The following is a 21144-nucleotide window of genomic DNA, read 5'->3' as shown; positions in this document are numbered from 1 at the left end:
TAGTATGCCATTCTGCCAGACAAACACCATCTAGGAATCATACTTTTGTACTGACAATGTAAAATTATTTACTAAATTAACATATTTCCACATAGTATGTTATTAGTATTATCATTTAATATAGTAGTATATAGTCTTCATAAAATTCTCCAGTGAGGGAAGGAAATTAGATGAATGCTAAACGATAATTTTTTGTGAACTGGTAGCATCAGTGACAAAAGCTCCGCCCTTTGTCACTGATGGGGACACTGCAATTACCTTGACATAAACAAAGAAAACAAGGTTGTTTTACATTCTGTATGAGTAACATTTACATGATCAGGATCTGGAAAGCAAAAGCGCGTAACTAATATAGTATCTAGTGCAGAGAAAATGACAGAAACCTCAGCAGAACACTTTTCAGGAGAATGGCAACTATGGCAACTCCTCCATCTAATGTACACAGTGCAATAGTTAGACCCTTCTGCACATGCTCTACAGTGCAAATAACAAAGTTTCATAGTTTACAGTTTAGAGTAAAATGCACCATATATATCTCTGTAATATTCAATTATACTTTATAATTGAGTTGTTTATATATATTAGAGCAATTTCTTATATTTTGTAAACTTTGTATTATGTTGTATTATTTAATTAAACTCAGTCTGTTACTATTTCTATTGTCTTGAAGCAACTATAACCACATAATTTCCTTAGGGAAGAATAAATTATCCTTATTCTGATTTTGTAGTATGAACCTATGTACTATAAGTCCTGCTGCATTAACACCATCTGGGAATCCTAGTTATGTACTGAAAATTAAAAAGTTTAATGAATTAGCATGTTAGCATGTAATACAGTATTAGTATAGTAATGTATGGTATTTAAATAAAATCCTCCAATGAGAGAAAGAAAAATATATTCTTGGTGAACTAGGAGCATTGCCATCAGTAACAAAGTCTCCACCCTGTATAATGCTGTAATTACCTTGACATTAAATTAACCAAAGAACAGGGTTGTTTTGCATTCTAGATGAGAAACATTTACATGATCAGGATCAGAAATGCAAACCAGCACAAAGAATGTAGTATCTGGTGGAAACATATAACAGGAACCTTCAGCAGAACTTTGTCAGAAGAATAGCAACTATGGCGGGGATCATGCATCTTCTGCTGCTGTCAGGTTAGTGTTGTAAAATAATGTTAAAAGTTTTGTCAACCTTTCAAACATCTTTAGCTTAGTGTATAGTGCATTTCAGTAAAAGTAGCTTTTTTTTTTTTTTTTTTTTAGCATTTTCTATTAAAGCTCAGTAATGAAGTGGTAATAGTAGGGTAACACGGCAGAAACAAGACCGTACAAACAAACGTACCACGTAATAACCTGTTAATATCCAAGAAATATCATGGTAGCAGCAGTGGTTACACTGTGAAGAGGTTGCTGTGAAACTGACAGGAGCTACTTGTAACGTAGTGCCAGTAACGTAATGTAAATACAAATTTCAGTAATCTTACTGTATATTTTATTTACAGTATTGTTTTACTTTCCTTTACAGTATCTTCACTGTTTTTCCATTTACAGCATTACTGTAGTTCCTTTTACAGTAGTTCTACTGTGATCTCATTCACTTAATTTTTACTGGAATGTCTTGCGCCGCACTTTTTCTGTATTATCCATTTACAGTATTACTGTAACATCCTTTGTGGTATTTCTACTGTTATTGTTTATGGTACTTAGATTGTAGTCTTGCTTAAAGTGCTTTTGTTGTATATTCATTTACAGTACAGTATTTTCATTAAATACTGTAAAACTGTGACACACTGTGAACAGTACTGTAAACCTACAACGTAACTGTAAAAGTGAGATACTCAATTAAGTTTGGCCTTTAAAAATGCCTTAAATTGATTGTAGAACATTAAAATGAAAACTTTTTTGGAAATTCAGTCTTCAACTTGTGGGTCTCAATAGTCTATTATATTAAAGCACTTTAAAAAGAAAACTATTACAAATTTTATAATATACCAAACTGACTCTGGAAATCACAACATCTGACATTAACCTCTGTGAAAATCTTGCCTTGTGAAAGCTAAAAAAACCTGGGCATCAAGAAAAATAAAAATACAATTTTGGCAAAAATATAATTTAATATTTAATAAATATAATTAAATATAATTAATTCAGCCTGCTGGTCTTCCTCTGGACCCTCTTTACAGACTTTTGGCTGATCTGTGACTTTGACGGGCATTTGGTTCCATCAGTATTCGTATGATTTGTAGAAGATACAGACAGAATGATAGAATGAACCTGCTATCATCTCTCTTCTTCTCCCCCCTTCCTCTCCTGTTGCTACTTCAATCATGAAACTGATCAATGATCAGCTGATCGGCTTTTCTCTCTTGTTTGTTTATCAGCGGATGTCGCGCTAAACAACAGCAGCACGTTTAAGCTTGATCAGCTGTTGTTAGAATTTATTTAATATTAATTTCTAGTATCAGCTGATGTTTGCTGGAGCCACAGCCGTAAAAGCTGCTGGTCATGATATCGGTTTGGATATGTTGTGAGAGGGAAACATGCAGATGAAACCAGGAGATGTCCTTACTGGATCATCAGAGCTGAACAGGTGATGGAGAAACAGGTTTACCTTTTAGGTGACATGAATGAATTGAAGGGAAGTTATCAACTGTTTCTGAGAGACAAATAACACCAGGATCCTTTTCTAAGTAGCTGACAGCTGGTAACAAAGTTTTGCCAGGGGGGCAGGTAGGGCATTAACAGGGAAAGGGGGGCACAAGGAAATACCTTTCTTTCTTATTCTCATTTAAAATATTTAGCTTTTATTAAATAACTTTCTGAATCTTGCGAACAAAGTTTTTATCTGACGTAAAATGAATAGAAATCATACATATACCAAAAAGACAGTGTACATCACTGTCACAACAGCGTTTGTTTTCATTCAAAGGCTTTATGGCTTTAATACCTGGTGGGCCGGTCTGTAGTCAAAATGCCCAATTTTTTGTCCCAGTCCAGCCCTGCAGGTTAATACTGGCAGTGTCACCATGCCAGCTGACTGTATTTCATCATCAGCCAGTGTTGTTCTTTATACATCAATATTACCAAAGTTTATCATAACGCAGCATAGAAAGTATTTACTTGCTTTCAGGTTTCATTCAAATGACTTTTTTCCTGTTTCAAAATTAAAAAACGGTTTGTAAGAAGATTATCTTCTTTTTTAACAGGCAGATAAAGTTTTGCATTGGCATTGGCTAATTTGCCAATTGTATGTTAAAAATGTTCGTATTTTAATATTCAAAAATGTTTTTGCCCAAAACATATGTGCACTATATGTCAGTAAAAATACTATGCAAATATTGATGTCCTCGAATGCTGAATAAACATTGACAAGCACTGATTGTATCTCTTGTACTTTATCAACACAGTATCTAAATACTTTGCACCGTAGTGGTTAAAACCTCATTCTAATAAGAGTTAAAAGCGTTTTCGGTTATTAGGTTTATAGGATTATTGAATTATGGTTAACAGTTGGTAGAATTTTTTTCTTTTTAACATTATCTGCCAATTACATCTGCCACCCTTCTCCAAATCTGTGCCCCTACCTGGCCCCCCAACAAAAATTTTCTAGACCCGCCACTGCATCTGTGAGGCGTGAGCGGTGTTTGTTTTTAACATAGTTCACGGAGGAGAATAGCTGCTGACATAATGTGGATCCGAAAATCCCTAATTGGCCTACCTGGGGTTGAAAGTCTCGATAAATGCACGGCATTTCGGCGGGTACATCGGCTTCCGCGAGTGTGACGCTTATTCTGTGCAATGAAAAATAATAAAATATAATTTTATTTTTGTATTTCAATATCACAATAATCTTCCAATTTAGAACTACAAGTTAAAAATAAAAGAACTAAACACAAATAAAATACACTTCAGCTAAATACTTCTAATTTATTTTCCCAAACCACCTGGAGCTGCAGTATAAGTAAAAAGAGCCGCATGCGGCTCCGGAGCCGCAGGTTGCCGACCCCTGCCCTAGGCCATCTGACCTCAGGAAATCACATGATAGGGTGGGGCTAGGTTTCACAATGAGCTCACCCAAAACTCTTTGGGGGGAATGCTCCTACAGGGTCTTTCAGTCAGTAGTTCCCCTATTCACTCCCATTCCACTGCTGTGAAAAAAAAGAAGCACACCATTTATTTAGGTTTAATATGGATTTAGATGAAATTAAAAATAGTTAGGACAATTGTAATATGTTTTTCCTACACTTGTGGAAAACATAGTGTGCATTACTTTAAATTGTCCCCTTTAACACAAGGCACTGCTGGAAAGAGCCAACTGCCACAATTGATATTACCTGGATAATAACATAATATCTAATGATGTAAATATATTGCGACTATCTGACAAATTCTGATAATTAAGCTCATGGTTTTTCTATTGTTTTTAGGTTTAACATATTGTTTGAATCTTCTACCTTAAAGTGTTTGTTAAGCAGATCTGCAGTGTTCATAAACCCACTTTATTTTTGTTCTAGACTTAATTTTCAGTGGTACACATGTTGCTGAAATGTTGACAAATTTTACAGTAAACATCTTTAATTACATTCTAAGTAAAGTTTTGAAATATCAGTTTTTGTGTGTGATTTTTAAAGATCTGACTACTGACAGTAGTGGGTTTTATAATGGCTTGTCATTAAGTATTTCATATATTTCTGTTCCACAGGCCTGTCTTTTCAATTTTCACATGGCCTCCAGCCCCAGTTTGTCTTCTTTCAAACACCAAAGACCTGGTCTGAAGCCCAGAGCATCTGTAGGGAGCAATGTTTCGACCTGGCCACCATTAATGACATGAGAGAGATGGAAATTGTACTTGAAGCTGTCAAAGATAAATATGATGATGCTGTGTGGACTGGCCTTTCAAAAGGCACGACCTTCAGGTGGCACTGGTCTCTGGCAGACGACGACTTCTACAAAGAGGGAGAAAGAAACTACTTGTTGTGGAGCTCAGTAACGATTAAGAACTGTGCAGTTTCCAGCAACGGGAAACTGAATATGATGGACTGTGCCAACCAAAAATATTCAGTTTGCTTTGATGGTGAGTCATTTTAAATAGTTGTTTTTGCCATACTCTCATCATGTGTGCATTATGTTCTGTTTTGCTTCCTCTGTCTCTTTGTCCTCTTGTTATCGTGTGTGTGTGTGTGTGTGTGTGTGTGTGTATTTAAGTCCTCAGTTTTCCCTTTTCCTTGTCACATCGTTGTTGTTTACCTGACTGTGTGTGCGCTCTTCTAGAGTCTTAGTGTTGCCTAGTGTTTCCTGGTCGCTGAGTATCAGAAATAAAGCGACTGTTTCAGTTGAGCCTCATATATGAGTCCTGCATTTGTGTCCTTCCCTTGCCTGCAACCCAGCAAATCCTGGCAAATTCATGGTTACCTGTTAGAATGTGTCTCTGATATTTAATGGAAATCCATCAAATAGGTAAATTTTCAGAGGGAGGAAGGAGACAAGACAAGACAAAAGACAGGCTGTGGAAAAGAGTTAGTGTTTAATAATAAGTAATAATTAAATGAAAAGTGGTGTATACAGTGATTGCATCAAGCTCGTGCCAAACACTCAAACTGGTTTTCACTAAATGTAATGGCACTTTTTTATTTTCAAATCTTATTTATCCTTCTTTGATTAGTACTGTAATATTTGTAAATAGGTTTAAAGTTAAATTAAAAAAAAACCTGTCTCTTTATTTTGATCAGTAGTTTGTCAGTACATAAAAACTGTCTTGCTTTGATTCTCGGGAATACTACAGAACACACTGCACACTCTCTTGGCTGAAACCTGAGGACCATTGCTACATAGTAAATGTTTTAACTGTGAATTTTGTGGAAATGAAAAGTCAGTGAAGCTCATTTTATTTTACTTTGCAGCAACAAAACAAGGTGCAGATCAATACATCCTTAACACACAAAACATGGTTTGGACTGCTGCTCGGGATTATTGCAGAACACACTACACAGACCTGACCAGTCTAAGGAATGATGCTGAGTACCAGATAGTCCAGCAAGTAGCCAATGGCAATGAAGTGTATGTTGGCCTTTTCAGAGACCCCTGGGAGTGGTCAGACCAGACTGACTCCTCATTTAGATACTGGAACCCAGACAAGACTGTCTGGACTGATGGCACTCAAACCTGTGTTGCTATGCTGAAGGTAAACTCTGGTAAATGGGGAGACAGGGCATGTACAGAAACACATCCTTTCGTCTGTGATTGCAGTGAGTAAAACTCTTTACTAGAAAATTTATAAAACATTTATATTTCAAATAGAAAAAAAAATATCTGTCTTTCTCCATGACAGAAATGTATAAAATGAAGGATCCAGACTAACTCTGTTTACATCTGTTTATATTAGGGAACAAGCTGAGTTTCATTGAACTGAGGATCAGCCCACAGGACTCAATGCTGGATCTAAGTAATCCTTCGGTGCAAGCAGACATCCTGGAGCAAGTAAGTGATGCAGATCTTTGTTAATGATGAGCAGTTAAATTTGAGTATATCATATATATGTTTATTTAGATTGCGACATGAAATAACTACTTCATCGCATTAGGACCTTCATGGTTTTGCTATAGTAAATGGAAACATGAATATTCTCTGTTTAATAGATGAACCAGAAGCTAAGGAGTTATAACACGACTGCTGTTTTTCATCTAACGTGGAGAAAACAATCTGATGGAAGAGTTTTTACCAAGGAGCCTTGAAGAAGTGGCTGACGAGAGAAAAATCAGGGGAAGTGATTAATATGGATGATAAATGTACTTTAACAGACTAGCACAGAGCAATGTGAACATAGAATAGACACAGTTTTACAGATTAGAATATTTTGGCGCGTAACAGCAAAGCCAGATTACAGACATTTGCCAACGAAACTATGTGTAAGAAAAAGTACACTATGATAATGAAAAGTTATACACCGTCTCTCTCTCTCTCTCTCTCTACATATATATATATATATATATATATACACGAATATATATATATATATGTATATATATATATATATGAATATATATATGAATATATATATGAATATATATATATATATATATATATATATATATATGAATATATATTTGTGTATCTTTTTTCTGTCCTTACGTGTGCATTTATGACTGTTTTGCATTGGAAAGTTTTTAAATTTGTTTTTGAGAAAACAACATCTAGCACTTGCTTGGATTAACTCGTTGCAATTCAAGGCAGTACGACTCGGCTCAACAATTTTTCAGTCGAGTTCCACCTAAGGCTGTTTTTATGCTCGCCACGTGGCTTGTGTCATGGGTGTCTCACGTATCACATAACATCCTGTGTTGTGCGACACAGTTTTTATTGTGTGTTGCCCAGTCATGCACCTCTTGATTTTTTTTTAACTTGTGTCAGATCATGCCTGTTTATACCTCCATCACTGAAACTCAGGGACATACAGACACACAGAGTGAGATGTTGCAACTGTTGTGGAAAGAAAGGATGCAAAAAAAAAAAGCTTCCAGTTGTGACTTCTTCTTGTTCGTATCAGCGAGTATGACATGCATTTCATTGCCTTGTACATATGGCGTGTGCAATGACAATAAAGATGAATTCTATTCTATTCTATTCTATTCTATTCTTCTATATTGTCTTAGTAGTGACACCTATTTTTTTGGTGAATACTGCAACAGCTTCTTACGTCTTAACAGCAGGTATGAATGGTTGGATCTGTGTGATGATGGCATGGCAGTGAGTAAAATATGATCACCCTATGTTTGCTGAATGATAGGTACCACAGGCCTTCAAGCTTGCAGTATTTAAACCGTTATTTACAAAGCCATCACTTGACAAAGCTGTCTTAGGTGGGTCCTCTGTAGAGGAATGATTTCAGTCGGGCTTCAGAGTTAATCACATCACAAATACAGCTTTAGTGAAGGTTATAAATGATCTTCTTATGGCCTCTGACAGAGGACTAATCACTGTTCTTGTCCTGTTAGTGCAGGTACTGGTCAATACTACTGAAAATAACATTTTGTTACAGTGATTAGAGCTTGCTGTAGGTATTATAGGTACAGCACTACTGGAGTTTGAATAATATCAATCTAATAGACTCAAATGAGTTCATGTAAATGAAGAGTACTCTTTACACTAAGGTTAATTATGGAGGTCCACAGGGTTCCATAAGACCCTGTGGACCTCCATAAATGTAGACCTTATAAATGTAGAAACTTAAAATAATCTGCAAAGCTCTCTCAAAGAGACTAGAGAAAATAACCCCCCTCTTAATTCATCCTGACCAAACTGGTTTCATAAAAGGTAGGCACTCATCAACAAATACATGTAGATTACTTAATTTGATAGACTACTCATACAGTAAAAACCTTGAAACTCCAATATTTTCTTTAGATGCAGAAAAAGCATTTGACAGAGTTAACTGGAAATTTCTATTTGCAACTTTACACAAATTTGGTTTTGGATCCTCTTTCATTAACTGGGTAAAAATATTATACAATTCCCCAACAGCTTGTGTCAAACCATATGACCAAACATCCTCCAGCTTCTGTCTCTTGAGGGGCACCAGGCAGGGATGCCCACTCTCCTCTTCACTGTTTGTAATTTTTATTGAACCACTAGCAGCAGCAATTAGACAGAATTAAGTAATTAAGGGCATAAAATGCAAGAACGTGGAACATAAAATCAGCCTTTATGCGGATGATGTGTTACTTTTTCTCCAAAACTCACAAACCAATATCTCTGGGGTGATTGAATTGATAAACTCTTTTGCAAGAATATCAGATTACTCAATTAACTGGTCAAAATCTACAGTCCTCCTGATTAATGGCTCCTTCCATAATTCTTCTACACAACTGCAATCGGGAAATATAAAATATTTAGGTATTAATGTTTCTACCAAGCTTGCAGATCTAACTAAATTAAACCATATCCCACTTTTAAAGAAAGTAGAAGGTGATCTGGCTACATGGAAATGTCTACCCATATCACTCATGGGAAGGGTTGCCGCTATAAAAATGATGGTCTTACCAAAAATAAATTATTTATTCTCAATGATCCCAACTAAACCGCCACAAGATTGGTTCAGATCTCTAGATTCATGTATGTCCAAATTCCTTTGGAAAAATAAACCCCCACGTATAAGCTTAAAAACACTACAAAAGACCAAGGATAAAGGAGGACTAGAACTGCCTAACTTTCAGCACTACTTCTTAGCCAACAGGCTTCAGTTTATCTCAGGATGGCTAAAACATACCCTCTTAGATGAACCTTGGCTAGATGTAGAACAAGCACTTTGCAATAATCTATAGATTTCAGACCTACCATTTATCAGCTCAAACATCCAACGATATGAATGCTTCAAAAGCGTCCCACCATGCTGCTCTTCTCTGACAGCATGGTGGGAGTTTCTAAAATTGACGGCGTCTTCATTAATCCCATGCAAACGTACACCTATCTGGAACAACCCTGACATATTACAAAACAATAATATGATAAACTTTCCAGGTTGGAGTGGTAAAGGAATCAAATATTTAGAACATATATTAGAAGGAACAGAATTTATGTCATTTGACAGACTAGTTACACAATATGGGATCAACAAGAAAAGATTTTTAGAATATCGACAAATTAAATCCATAGTAAAAAAAAGAAATTTAAACCGGGTCAAGTTGAACTACAAACACCACCAAGTGTGGTACAATTTCTTACTCTTAAAACCCCAAAATTACTTTCCAAAATATACAGAATGCTTTCTAAAACAGATGAATCAATATCACTTCCTATTGCAAAATGGGAAGCGGACTTATCAGTTAACTTAGACCAAAACTTCTGGTCTCAGATTTGCTTAAAAACCTTTCATCTAATTAGAAATCCCAGTCTTCAATTAATTCAATACAAAATACTACATAGAGTGCACTATACCTGTCATTGGATGTTCAAGATGGGCTTTACGTCTACCAACAACTGCTCACACTGCCAAACCAATACACCGGACAATTATATCCACGCTCTTTGGTTCTGTCCACCAGTTCAGAAGTTTTGGCGCGAGATATGTGAAGACTTATCAAAGTGTCTGAAATTTAACATTCCAACTTCCCCCTTAGTGTGTTTGTTGGGCAGCTTAGATAATGTCACTACAGAAAAGAATATAGCCCATATGATTTTCACTGCCCTATGCATAGCCAAGAAAACAGTCCTCATGAACTGGAAAAATAAAAATAATCTTAATTCTAACCAATATAGAAATTATCTATTAGATTACATTAGTCTTGATACAGCCTCTGCCACCACATCAGATCAATTGCTCTGGGCTCCTTTGATCAGCTCCATCACCTAGTGGAGGAGGGGGGGGTCATAGTTTGGTCCCACCTTCGCTGTTGTGATTGGTGTAGGGGTAGGGACAGGCTTGGGGCGTCGGGGGATTCCCCAGGAGCATCTTCCTTGGAGGGCTCCTTCTCTGGGCTGGAGCCTTGGCTGGGCCTTGGGGGCTTGGGTCCTGGTTGTTGTGTCGCTGGGGTTGCAGGCGGGTGGGTGTATGGGGGCCCAGCCCTGGCGCAGGGTACCGCCAGTGCATCGAGCCATCTGGGGGGCTCTTCAACTGGTGGGGGAGGCTGTTACATCTTGCAAGAGGTCTCCTCTCTTCAGGAACTCACTCTGCAGAAGGGAGAGATATAGGAGAGGTGGAGGAAGATCTCAGCCTGGGCGTCTATTGTCTTGTGTAGTCTGGAAGATGAGTGGATGACAGGGTGGGTGCAGTTTTCTCTGTGAGCTGTCCCAGGCTCTGTGGGGCCGGGCACGGGCACGTCACTGCAACTCCCCCTGGCTTCTGCTCCACGGCTGCTGAGTGACCCCTCATCTGGGGCTCTCCTCAGCTCTTTCTGGAATAGTGGCGCAGCTGCCCCTCTGTTGGTCTTCCTTGGTCTCTTGTGTGCTGAGGGCCTCTGGATGTCTGGAGTCTTGATCTCCTCCATACCTGCTTCAAGCCCTGGAGGACGGGGCTGTGGCTCCCCACATCCTCTAGCAGATCATTACATGAAGGAACCTTTTAAATACAAGCGCGTTCATGCTCACAGGTCTACACACGGGTGCTCACACACACAAACTACACCCTTTTTGGCTTCTACCTCAAAGCACACTGTGCGCTGTCGATCTTACGTGCTGCACAATAATGTTTAATATTTACTGTTATATTCCCATAGATCATCGTAATGATGTTGTTTATTAAATTTGCTCTTTTTTTCTGCTTGTTTTCTCTTTATTCTTTCTCAACAGGTGATCCAGGTGACCGATATATGTATTCTCTGTCTGCTTATTTTGTTGGTTTTTGGTTTTTTGCCCTTTATCACCATTCCTCTTCCCCGCTGTTTTTCTTTCCCTCTTTCTTTCTCCCCTTTCTTTTCCCCAGTCAAGTCTGTCCCATATTTAGCAGGTTAAAATAAAATAAACAATAAAATTGGTCTTAGGTCGTGTCTCTTGTTTAGTATAGGTTCAGTTTAGTGCCTGGTCTATGCCTGTTTCTTGTTTTATTGTGAAATGTTGTGCCTCATGTCAGTGTGTCTAACTTTGCTCCCCATGTCTCGTTAGCCCAAACCCTCCCCGTTGTGTCTCCCTCCTATTTTCCATTCCCTGATTACTCCCCTGTGTAAGCCCTGTGTTTTCCTCTGTTCCCTGTCGCGTCGTATCTTCAACTTGATGTGTGTTCGTGATTTCCAGTCCTCCAGCACCTCAGTTTGCATCGAGCCCGGGAGGCAATACAAGTTCGGGACCGAGCCGGCTTCGCCGCTGCTGTATCGCAGTGGCCTCGGCTCATTCTAAGACATGTAGTGACAATATTGTCGAGGCTGAGAAATCATTAACTCAACCACAAGTTGCAACTTCACCACAAACGTTGTTGCAGCCAGCCACTCCGGCTCTTTTTCAATCACCCACTCAGCCCTTAGCTGCACCCCTTTTAGCTGCCCAGCCAGAGGCCCGTTTAGCTGCTCATTCACTCAATCATCAACTCCACCTTCACCACAACTGCCACTACAAACTGCAGCTCAGGCATCAGCTCTCCCACCAGTTCATACTTCAGTACAACATCCAGTAGCTCAGCTCCCAGTGTCCCCTGTAGCTCAGCTCCCGGTGTCACCTGTAGCAATTTAGTCCCCTAGTCAGCTGGTACTCTACACACTCACTCACCTGGTCATCTACACATTCAGCCAAGGGTCCCTATACCCTCTGGCTCTACATCAGCTCCTGCTGGAAGCTCGGATGAGTCCATCCAGCCCTCCGCGGCTCCCACCCCGCCACCTGCCTCATCCGCTGGGGTTTCTGGAGAGCCCGGCCAGCACATCCTCATCTCCGCTGGAGGGTCCGAGGGGCCGCTTCAGCCTCCTGTATCCGCTGGAATGCCTGAGGAGCCCGTCCAGCCTCCTGTCTCCGCTGGAGGGGCCGAGGAGCCCGTCCAGCCTCCTGCCTCGTCAGCTGGAGGGCCCGAGGAGCCCGTCCAGTCTCTTGCCTCATCAGCTGGGGATCCGGGAGGACCCAGCCAGCACGTCCTCATGTCTGCTGACGGTTCTGGCGAGACCGTTCAGCCACCACCGGCTCCACCACCTGCAACCTACACTCCACCACCTGCGACCTCCACACCACCACCTGCAGCAGCAGCTTCATCCACGCCGCCTGCAGCAGCAGCAGCTTCATCCACGCCTGGTCCAACCTCCGCTTCAGCTTCTGCCTCGCCTGGTCCAGCTTCTGTGTCTTCGTCAGCCTCGCCAGTGACTGCCACTTCACCGCTGTCCGACCCAGCTTGGCCTGAAATACCTCGCCTTTGCCGGCCACTTTACAGGCCTTTGGTTGGACGTCTTCGCCGTTGAGGGCGGCCCCGAGACCGAGGTCGTTGCCGCCGCTGGCTTCGCGGCCGGCCTCCAGACCTGCTTTATTGCCGCCACTGCCTTCCGCGTGGCCGGCCTCCTGATGTGTCTCGTCTGCGTTGCCACCGTTGCCGTCCGCACGGTCGGCCCCCTGAACTGTTTCCCCATTGCCACCATTGCCGTCTGCGCGGTCGGCCCCCTGAACTGTTCCCACGTCGCTGCCGCTGCCTTTCATGCGGCCGGCCCCCTGAGTACCTTGTGTTTGACTTTTGTGCTGTCAGCCTCCGGGTTGGCTTCCTGAACTTTTTGCTTAGTGGACTCATGGTTGACCCAGTGGGATTTGTTTTGAGTTATTCCGGTATCTCGGTTCTTGGGCTCCTTATGTTTTGTTTTGTTTGTGACAAGAAACGGGGAGATGGAGGACTTAAATACACAGGCAGGATGACAAAAGGATGGGGAACAGGTGGACACACAGCTGCAACTAATCAGACATAACAAGCCAAAGGGGAAGCCAAACTGAAAACGCTCAACACAGGACATGAGACAATCAAAGTAAAACAGAAAACCAGAGACATTAACAAAGACGCGGACCTGACACTGAGACATAAAGACATGACTGACTTAGGAACCGAGACAGGGGAAGACTAAGAAAAATACAAAGGAAGGAAAAACTAAAATCACTAAGCACAAAGGAAAGATAGCCAAAACCAGAAATAACAATAGCCAAAGTATATGAAATCAAGATCTGAAACATAAATACTGGGTTGCAGACCCAGTACCGTAACACTATGTTTGTGCTCTGTCTGTTTTGCATGTCTTTGTTAATTTGCTCAAGCGCCTGGCTAGTTTAGGTTCTGTGGATTCTTGCAAAGTTCTGTAATAAAGTTGCTTTGCGTTCAAACCTGCTTCTGAGTTCTGCATTTTATGTCCCAAAACCCCCAGGAAATCAAAAAGGGCCACAGTCCAACACAAAACGCGGCCTGACCGCAATTCAAACAGCAACAGCAAAACAGTTCTGGAGGCCAACTTGGTGGGCGGTGACAAAGGCAGGACCACTCAGCTGACCAACCTCGGGTAAAGCAGAGGCAAAGAAACAGTTTGGGCGGCCTGCCACGGGTCCGGCGTCGGCAGGGAAATGGTTCTGGTGGCCGACCCGGCGGTGGCGACAAAATAGCTTAAGTGGATGGCGACACAGCACAGCAGGCGATCTGGGACGTGCTGGACATGGACGTGCAGGCCATACTAGATGTGCTGGACACGGACGTGCCAGAAAACTCACAGGAAGCTTGGCAGACAGCCGGCGTGCAAGGTCAGACAAAGCAGGACAAGGTGGCGCGATGACCTCAAGGGCAGGTGTGGCAGGTCCGGGCGGCTCACAGACCCTTGGTGCGGACTGAGCGGGTCCCCCAGGCATGCTGACGTCTGGCATGGGTAGAGTGAGTCCAAATGGTACAGGGACCTCTGGCTCGGGTAGGACAGTGGTTGGGCCTGCTGGTGATGTAAAAGGTAGTGCAGATGGTAGAGCTGAGGGCGGCGTACCTGCCACAGACGATGGTGATTGTGGAGAAGGTGGTAGCGTGGCAGCTGTGAGCTGTTGAGCAAGTGTGGAGACAACTAGTAGAGGCAAAGCAGGTCCAGCCGATGTGATGACCTCTGGCTTAGATGAGGCTAACTGTAGCTGCGCAGGGCAAACAGCCGGCTCAGAATGCAGCGGCTGGGGCTGCACAGTGCAGTCAGTCTGTTCAGGCAGTGCCCGCGAAATAAGGTCCATAAATGGCTGAGTGAACTCACCTGAGCACTCAGCCGATGACGGAGAAGGCTTTATCAACCTGAATAGGTGATAAAGTGATAGGTCTTTCAGCCCAATTCTACTTTTTCTACATAATCCATCATACAAAATGTAATCAAATGGAAAAGTCCCTTTTTAAAACTTGTTTTATTAGTTTTAATCTTTTAACTTTATGCATCATGCATTCTCTGACTGGAAGAAATTTGTTTAATATTTAAACCTATTTTCTGCACATTCCAGCACATAAAATAATTTTTTTTGTGTGTGTTTACACTCACTCTTTCAAATAGATGCAAGTAAAACACAGTAGAAAATAAATAAAGTCAAAGACTAGCGGTCCTGTTGCTCTATTTTCACCTGTAAAGCAGGAGTGCGGTAGGCGGAGGTTTACCCTGGTGAAGGTGTGCCGCAGCGGTCAGTGGAAAAATCCGCGAGTTTCTCTGTGAATTTCCCATTATGTCGTAGCACACTCGGTGCTTGCTCGGAAGTTTAGGGGGTTTTTTCGCTGTAAAAAGAAGTTTTCTTCCCACGCACAACGGACGCTAATGTTTTTGTCACTTTTTATGGAATCAAACTCAAAGTAAGGTCAGTACTTCCACGCTTTAAACGCTGCACGCTCATACTCTCTCCCGTACTCGATATATTATCCATTGTTGATCTGCACACAGCTGTTGTCACGAACGTCGCACTTGTTTACGTCACTGTCATTAGACATTCTCGCAAAAAAAATCACGGTTTTAGTAACGCAGTAACGCAGCGTTCCTACGGGAAAGTAAAGGTAATCTAATTACCGTTTTTGCAATAGTAATCCCTTACTTTACTCGTTACTTGAAAAAAGTAATCGGATTACCCATCTCTGGCAACATCACAACTAATCTTGATCTAAAAAGATCAGACCAACTTTCAGAGAGGTGAGAACATGACCAGAGGGGACCACACCGTTTCTGCAAGATTGCTTTGAATGCACAGACTGGGATATGTTAGAGAAGCTGCTACAGTACACAACCTTAGTGACCAACTACATCAGAAAAAGAATTGAGGATGTCACTGTCTCCAAGACCATCATCACCTATGCAAACCATAAACCCTGGTTCTCTGCAAAGCTACGCAACCCTATGAAAATCACAGACTCTGAATTTAATTCCAACAATAGAGAAGCTTACACTACAGCCAGAGCAGACCTGTCACAGGCCATTAGAGGCAAAGTGGGAGTATGCAGAAAAGATCAATACACACTTCACAAGTTCAAAGGACAGATGGTGCATGTGGCAGGGCAAACAATCACAGGCTACAATACAACACCTCTGGCATGCAGCAGTGATCCCTCCCTGCCTGACAAACTAAAGGACTTATTTGCACATTTTGAGGCAGAGAGCCAGCAAGAAAATGCCCCCCTCCCCCACAGACCAAGTACTCTGCCTGTCCACAGCAGATGTTAGGATAACAATTCGCAGAGCAAACCCATGAAGGGCTGCAGGACCTGACAACATATCTGGCCAGGTGCTTCGGGAGTGTGCTGACCAGCTCGCAGGCATCTTCTCGGACATCTTAAATACACCACTTAGCTCAGCTGTGGTACCTGCATGTCTCAAACCCACAAAAATCATCCCTGTGCCAAAGTCCACTGTGTCCTGCCTCAATGACTACTGGCTGGTGGCACTTACGCCCATCATCACAAAGTGCTTTGAGAGGCTGGTGTTGAGGCACATAATAACTCAGCTTCCACAGAATCTGGACCCGTTACAGTTTGCTTACTGCTCAAACTGCTCCACAAATGATGCCATCTTGTCTGCTCTTCACCTTTCTCTCTCCCATCTCGACAAAAAGGACACTTATGTCAGAATGCGGTTTATTGACTTCAGCTCAGCATTCAACACAGTCATTCCCCAGAAGCTGGTGAAGAAGTTGGACCTACTAGGAATAAACACCACTCTCTGCAATTGGATCTTTGACTTCCTAACTGACAGACCCCAGGTCTTTCTTCATAGGAAATACCACCTCCAAAGTCCTCAGAGTGAGTACAGGATCGTGGCAGGGCTGTGTGCTTGGTCCACTGCTGTTCACCCTGCTAACATGTGACTGTACTGCAGAGTACAGCTCAGCAGTCGGGACTCAGCACTCAGGAGCTGTGGGAGGCACCTTGGCAGCAGAAAATGATGGAACTCTGCAAATATGAAATAATTTTGTCTGTAATGTTTGGAAATATAATTACAAGGGTAAAGGATTACAACGTGATCATTTTAAAAAAGAATTACTATAAAGTGTTTTCCTTATAATGCTGTGACTAACTCCAGTAAACACGGACTAATGCTGTTTTGCATTCTGAGTGGGAAGCATTTGCATGACCGGCATATGGGAATCACAGTTCATATTTTAAAAAAAAGTAGAAAGGAGCAAGTGATATCACTCTGGCACATCCATCCTAGACAGACACTGAGGGCTCTCCAGCTCTCCCATATTTGCCACAAATTGACAAGTACGGCAAGGATCATGCATCTAATTCTGCTCCTGTCAGGTCAGTGTTGCTAACTGTCAAAACAGTGATCCTTTTTTACTCTTTAGCTGAGCATACCTGTGCATTTTAAAAGACAAAAACAAAATAATAAATAAATAAAACTTTAATAATACTGTTTGCTTAAAGAAAGCCTAAAGGTTAGGGTTTAGGGTTTATATTTAAATGATGCTTTCTCTGTGTGGTTAATGAATGGTGAAATAATATAGGCTTTTATAACTCAACAAGTGCAAAAAAAAAAAAAGATGTTTGGTCGCCCTATCTAAAAAAGCCTGAGCTTTAAAGCTCATAAGTTGTCCTATTTTGTCCCTTTGTTTGTATATTTTTAAAATATTATTTTGAACCTTGTACTTCGTTTTGCAAATTAATTATTTATATTTCAGCTGTTTTTTCTTATTCGTAATAGTTGTTTCAATGACCTTAAATTGTTTGTTAGGCAACCCTGCTGTGCTAAACTGTTTTATACAAATGAACTCACTTTATTTTTGTCCTAGATTTCTTTTTGACTGGTACATATGCTGCTAAAATTTCAACAAATCTAACAGTGAACACTTTTAATTAAATTTTAAGTCAAATATTAACACATCATTTTTTGGTTATCAAAGACTTACTTACAGATTGCAGATCTTACAATGGCGATTGACTATTTAATTTGTGGATTATATTTATTCCACAGGCTTGTCTTTTCAATTTTCACATGGTCTCCAGCCACAGTTTGTCTTCTTTCAAACACCAAAGACCTGGTCTGAAGCCCAGAACATCTGCAGGGAGCAATGTTTTGACCTGGCCACCACTCATGACATGAGCGAGATGGAAACGCTCCTTGAAGTTGTCAAAGATAAATATGATGATGCTGTGTGGATTGGCCTTTCAAAAGGCAAGACACGCAGGTGGCGCTGGTCTCTGGCAGATGATGATTTCTACAAAGAGGGAGAAAGAAGTTATTTGTTGTGGCGCTCAATAACTGATGACAACTGTGCAGTTTTCAGCAACGGGAAACTGAATATGTATTCCTGTGAGACCAATAAATATTCGGTTTGCTTTGATGGTGAGTCTTTCTTTTACATACTGTATGACCAGTGTTGGGAAGGTTACTTTTAAAATGTATTCCGTTACAGAATACAGAATACATGCCCCAAAATGTATTCTGTAACTTATTCCGTTACGTTACTCAATGAGAGTAACGTATTCTGAATACTTTGGATTACTTAATATATTATCGTGCTTTTTACAACAACGTGAATGTACTATTGCTGTGTGATTTATTACTATTACTGAAGGTCCGCGACTCCGAACTGTAGTAAAGGGACCTCTGACTAATACGGCGGGGTCCCTGTCGGCTCATAGCCGAAAAATAGCTTTACTTTGTTGTGTGGCTCAATTTTTCTTGCGAGAGACAGAGAGAGGCGTTGAAAGACTGCTCCAACGGAACTTATTGTTTTCGGAGGAAAACACGAACACGGTGTACAGTCGAGTCTTAATAGCTTACTTACAACTGGGCTCGTCAGGCACTCTTCTTGGCTGCAGTGGTTATTATTATATTTACATGCTTCCAGCTCCCGTTTTTCCTCGACGGCAACTCGTACCTTTCCACTCGCCTTTTTCTCCCTCCTCGCGCTCACAGACACATAACGTGTATGGCAGTGCATTCTCCCTGCAACACGGACTATACTGCCCATGATGCTACATTCTTTAGAGCTATGCTTGTAGCATTCTGCCTGTTAGCTTAGCACAACAACGAAAAGGCGCTCTCTCACCCAGGAAACACACAGTCGCAGAGAGAGAGAGAGCGTCGCCCTGTAACCATGGCAACCGTAACGCTGCCGCCTGGAACGAAAGAACGTAGCTGTCAAACAAAACCCAAACAGTCCTGACCCGCGACAAAATGAAACAGGAAAGTACCGCAGTGTAATCCATTTATTTCAACAAAGTAACTGTATTCTGAATACCACCTTTTTAAACGGTAACTGTAACGGAATACAGTTACTCATATTTTGTATTCTAAATACGTAACGGCGGTACATGTATTCCGTTACTCCCCAACACTGTGTATGACACAAGCATACTAATACTCATTAGACAAATTGGATGTGTTATGTCGTGAGGCATTCATTCAGAAAGTTTATTCTGTTCATTAGTGATGTGCGGATCGATCCTAAAATATCGATTCCTTCGATACCAGTCATTTATGTTCTAGAATCGATCCAAGTTACATGGTTTATTAAAATAATCAAATTACAGCATTTACATTTATGTTAGACTACTTTTAATTAACTGCTTGTTAACACAATGTTACAGTGTCTATCAAATAGACACTGTAACATTTCGGACTCGAACATAGTCAACTTTGAACTGTTCACCACTCTTCTAACAATTCAGTTTAAATGAATTGAATTCAATTTCATTCAGCACCAGATCACACCAACAGTCATCTTGAGGTGCTTTATATTGTATGGTAAAGATCCTACTAATCTACAGAGAAAACCTAACAAACAGATGATGCCCTGTAAGCAAGAACTTTATGATGAATTGAAGGAAAAACTCTCTTTAAACAAGAGGAAACCTCCAGCAGAACCAGGTTCATGGAGGAGCCGCCCTCTACTGCAACCACATGAAGGTGAAAGAAAGGAAATAAGACAAAAGTCAATGTTTAATAATAAAATGTAAAGTGGTGTTTACAGTGACTGTATCAAGCTCATGTCAAACAAATTAGTCTTTTAGTAAATGTAATGCTACTAAAATTCTCAAATCTTGATTATCCTTCTTTGTTTTGTACTGTAATCTCTCTGAAATTTTTTAAAATTGTCTCTTTATTTTGAGAATAAAAGATGCAGATCAGTAGTTTGCCAATACATAAAAAATGTCTTACTTGGATTCTCAGGAATACTACAGCAGCAGTCCTCAACCTTTTTTGCACCACGGACCGGTTTATGTCTGACAATATTTAAAAAACTGTAAATTTTGTGGAAATGAAAATTCAGTGAAGCTAATTTTACTTTACTTTGCAGCAACAAAACAAGGTGCAGAGCAATACATCCTTAACACACAACGCATGGTTTGGACTGCTGCTCGGGATTTCTGCAGAGCACACTACACAGACCTGACCAGTCTAAGGAATGATGCTGAGTACCAGATAGTCCAGCAAGTAGCCAATGGCAGTGAAGTGTATGTTGGCCTTTTCAGAGACCCCTGGGAGTGGTCAGACCAGACTGACTCCTCATTTAGATACTGGAACCCAGACATGCTTGTCCGGACTGATAGCACTCAAACCTGTGTTGCTATGTTGAAGGTAAACTCTGGTAAATGGGGAGACAGGGCATGCACAGAAACACATCCATTCGTTTGTAACTGCAGTGAGTAAAACTCTTTACTAACACATTTAGTTTTACTTTTTTTTTTTCAAATAGCAAAAACTATTGTTATCTTCATTTTTCTCAGTGACAGAAATGTGTAAAATGAAGGAGAGTGTTGCAAATACGATTCAGACTAACTCTGTTCACATCTGTTTATAGTAGTCAAAAAACTGAGTTTCATTAAACTGAGGATCAGCCCACAGGACTCAATGCTGGATCTAAGTAATCCTTCGGTGCAAGCAGACATCCTGGAGCAAGTAAGTGATGCAGATCTTTGTTAATGATGAGCAGTTAAATTTGAGTATATTATATATATATATGTTAATTTAGATTGTGACATGAAATAAGTATTTAATCACATTAGGACCTTCATGGTTTTGCAATGGTAAATGGAAACATGGGTATTTTCTGTCTAATAGATGAGCCAGAAGCTACGGAGTTATAACAAGACTGCTGGTTTCCATCTAAAGTGGAGAAAACAATCTGATGGAAGAGTTTTTACCAAGGAGCCTTGAAGAAGTGGCTGAAGAGAAAAGAATCAGCGGAACAAGTTAATATGGATGATAAATGTACTTTAACAGAGTAGCATAGAGCAATGTGAACATAGTATAGACACAGTGT

At 40.8% G+C, this 21144-nt stretch overlaps 1 protein-coding gene and 1 long non-coding RNA gene across 6 annotated transcripts; one reads left to right on the top strand and one right to left on the bottom strand.

Moving 5' to 3' along the window:
• Nucleotides 1-4935: 4935 nt before the first annotated feature.
• LOC309717882 (uncharacterized protein) lies at nt 4936-19205 on the bottom strand. Of its 5 annotated transcripts, XM_082552771.1 has the most exons (4): nt 18664-19205; nt 17786-18090; nt 13027-14698; nt 8219-12978 (listed from the first exon to the last, which is right to left on the bottom strand). In XM_082552771.1, the coding sequence occupies exons 3-4, from the start codon at nt 13102-13104 to the stop codon at nt 12556-12558; spliced, it is 501 nt and encodes a 166-aa protein (XP_082408897.1). In that variant the 5' UTR covers nt 13105-14698; nt 17786-18090; nt 18664-19205; the 3' UTR covers nt 8219-12555. The 5 variants fall into 5 exon arrangements, 1 of the variants encoding a protein (XP_082408897.1); XR_014279838.1 differs by lacking the exons at nt 8219-12978; nt 13027-14698 and adding an exon at nt 4936-4952 and having other exon boundaries at nt 17782-18090; XR_014279839.1 differs by lacking the exons at nt 8219-12978; nt 13027-14698 and adding an exon at nt 14716-16822 and having other exon boundaries at nt 18660-19205.
• LOC309717884 lies at nt 18111-20739 on the top strand. The gene is made up of 3 exons (XR_014279842.1): nt 18111-18218; nt 20179-20523; nt 20683-20739. It is a non-coding gene; the product is annotated as an uncharacterized lncRNA (long non-coding RNA).
• Nucleotides 20740-21144: the final 405 nt, after the last annotated feature.

Source organism: Aulonocara stuartgranti, assembly GCF_965226115.1.
Source record: "Aulonocara stuartgranti genome assembly, chromosome: 11".
Classification (NCBI taxonomy): domain Eukaryota; kingdom Metazoa; phylum Chordata; class Actinopteri; order Cichliformes; family Cichlidae; genus Aulonocara; species Aulonocara stuartgranti.
This window is presented reverse-complemented; position numbering and strand designations above follow the sequence as displayed.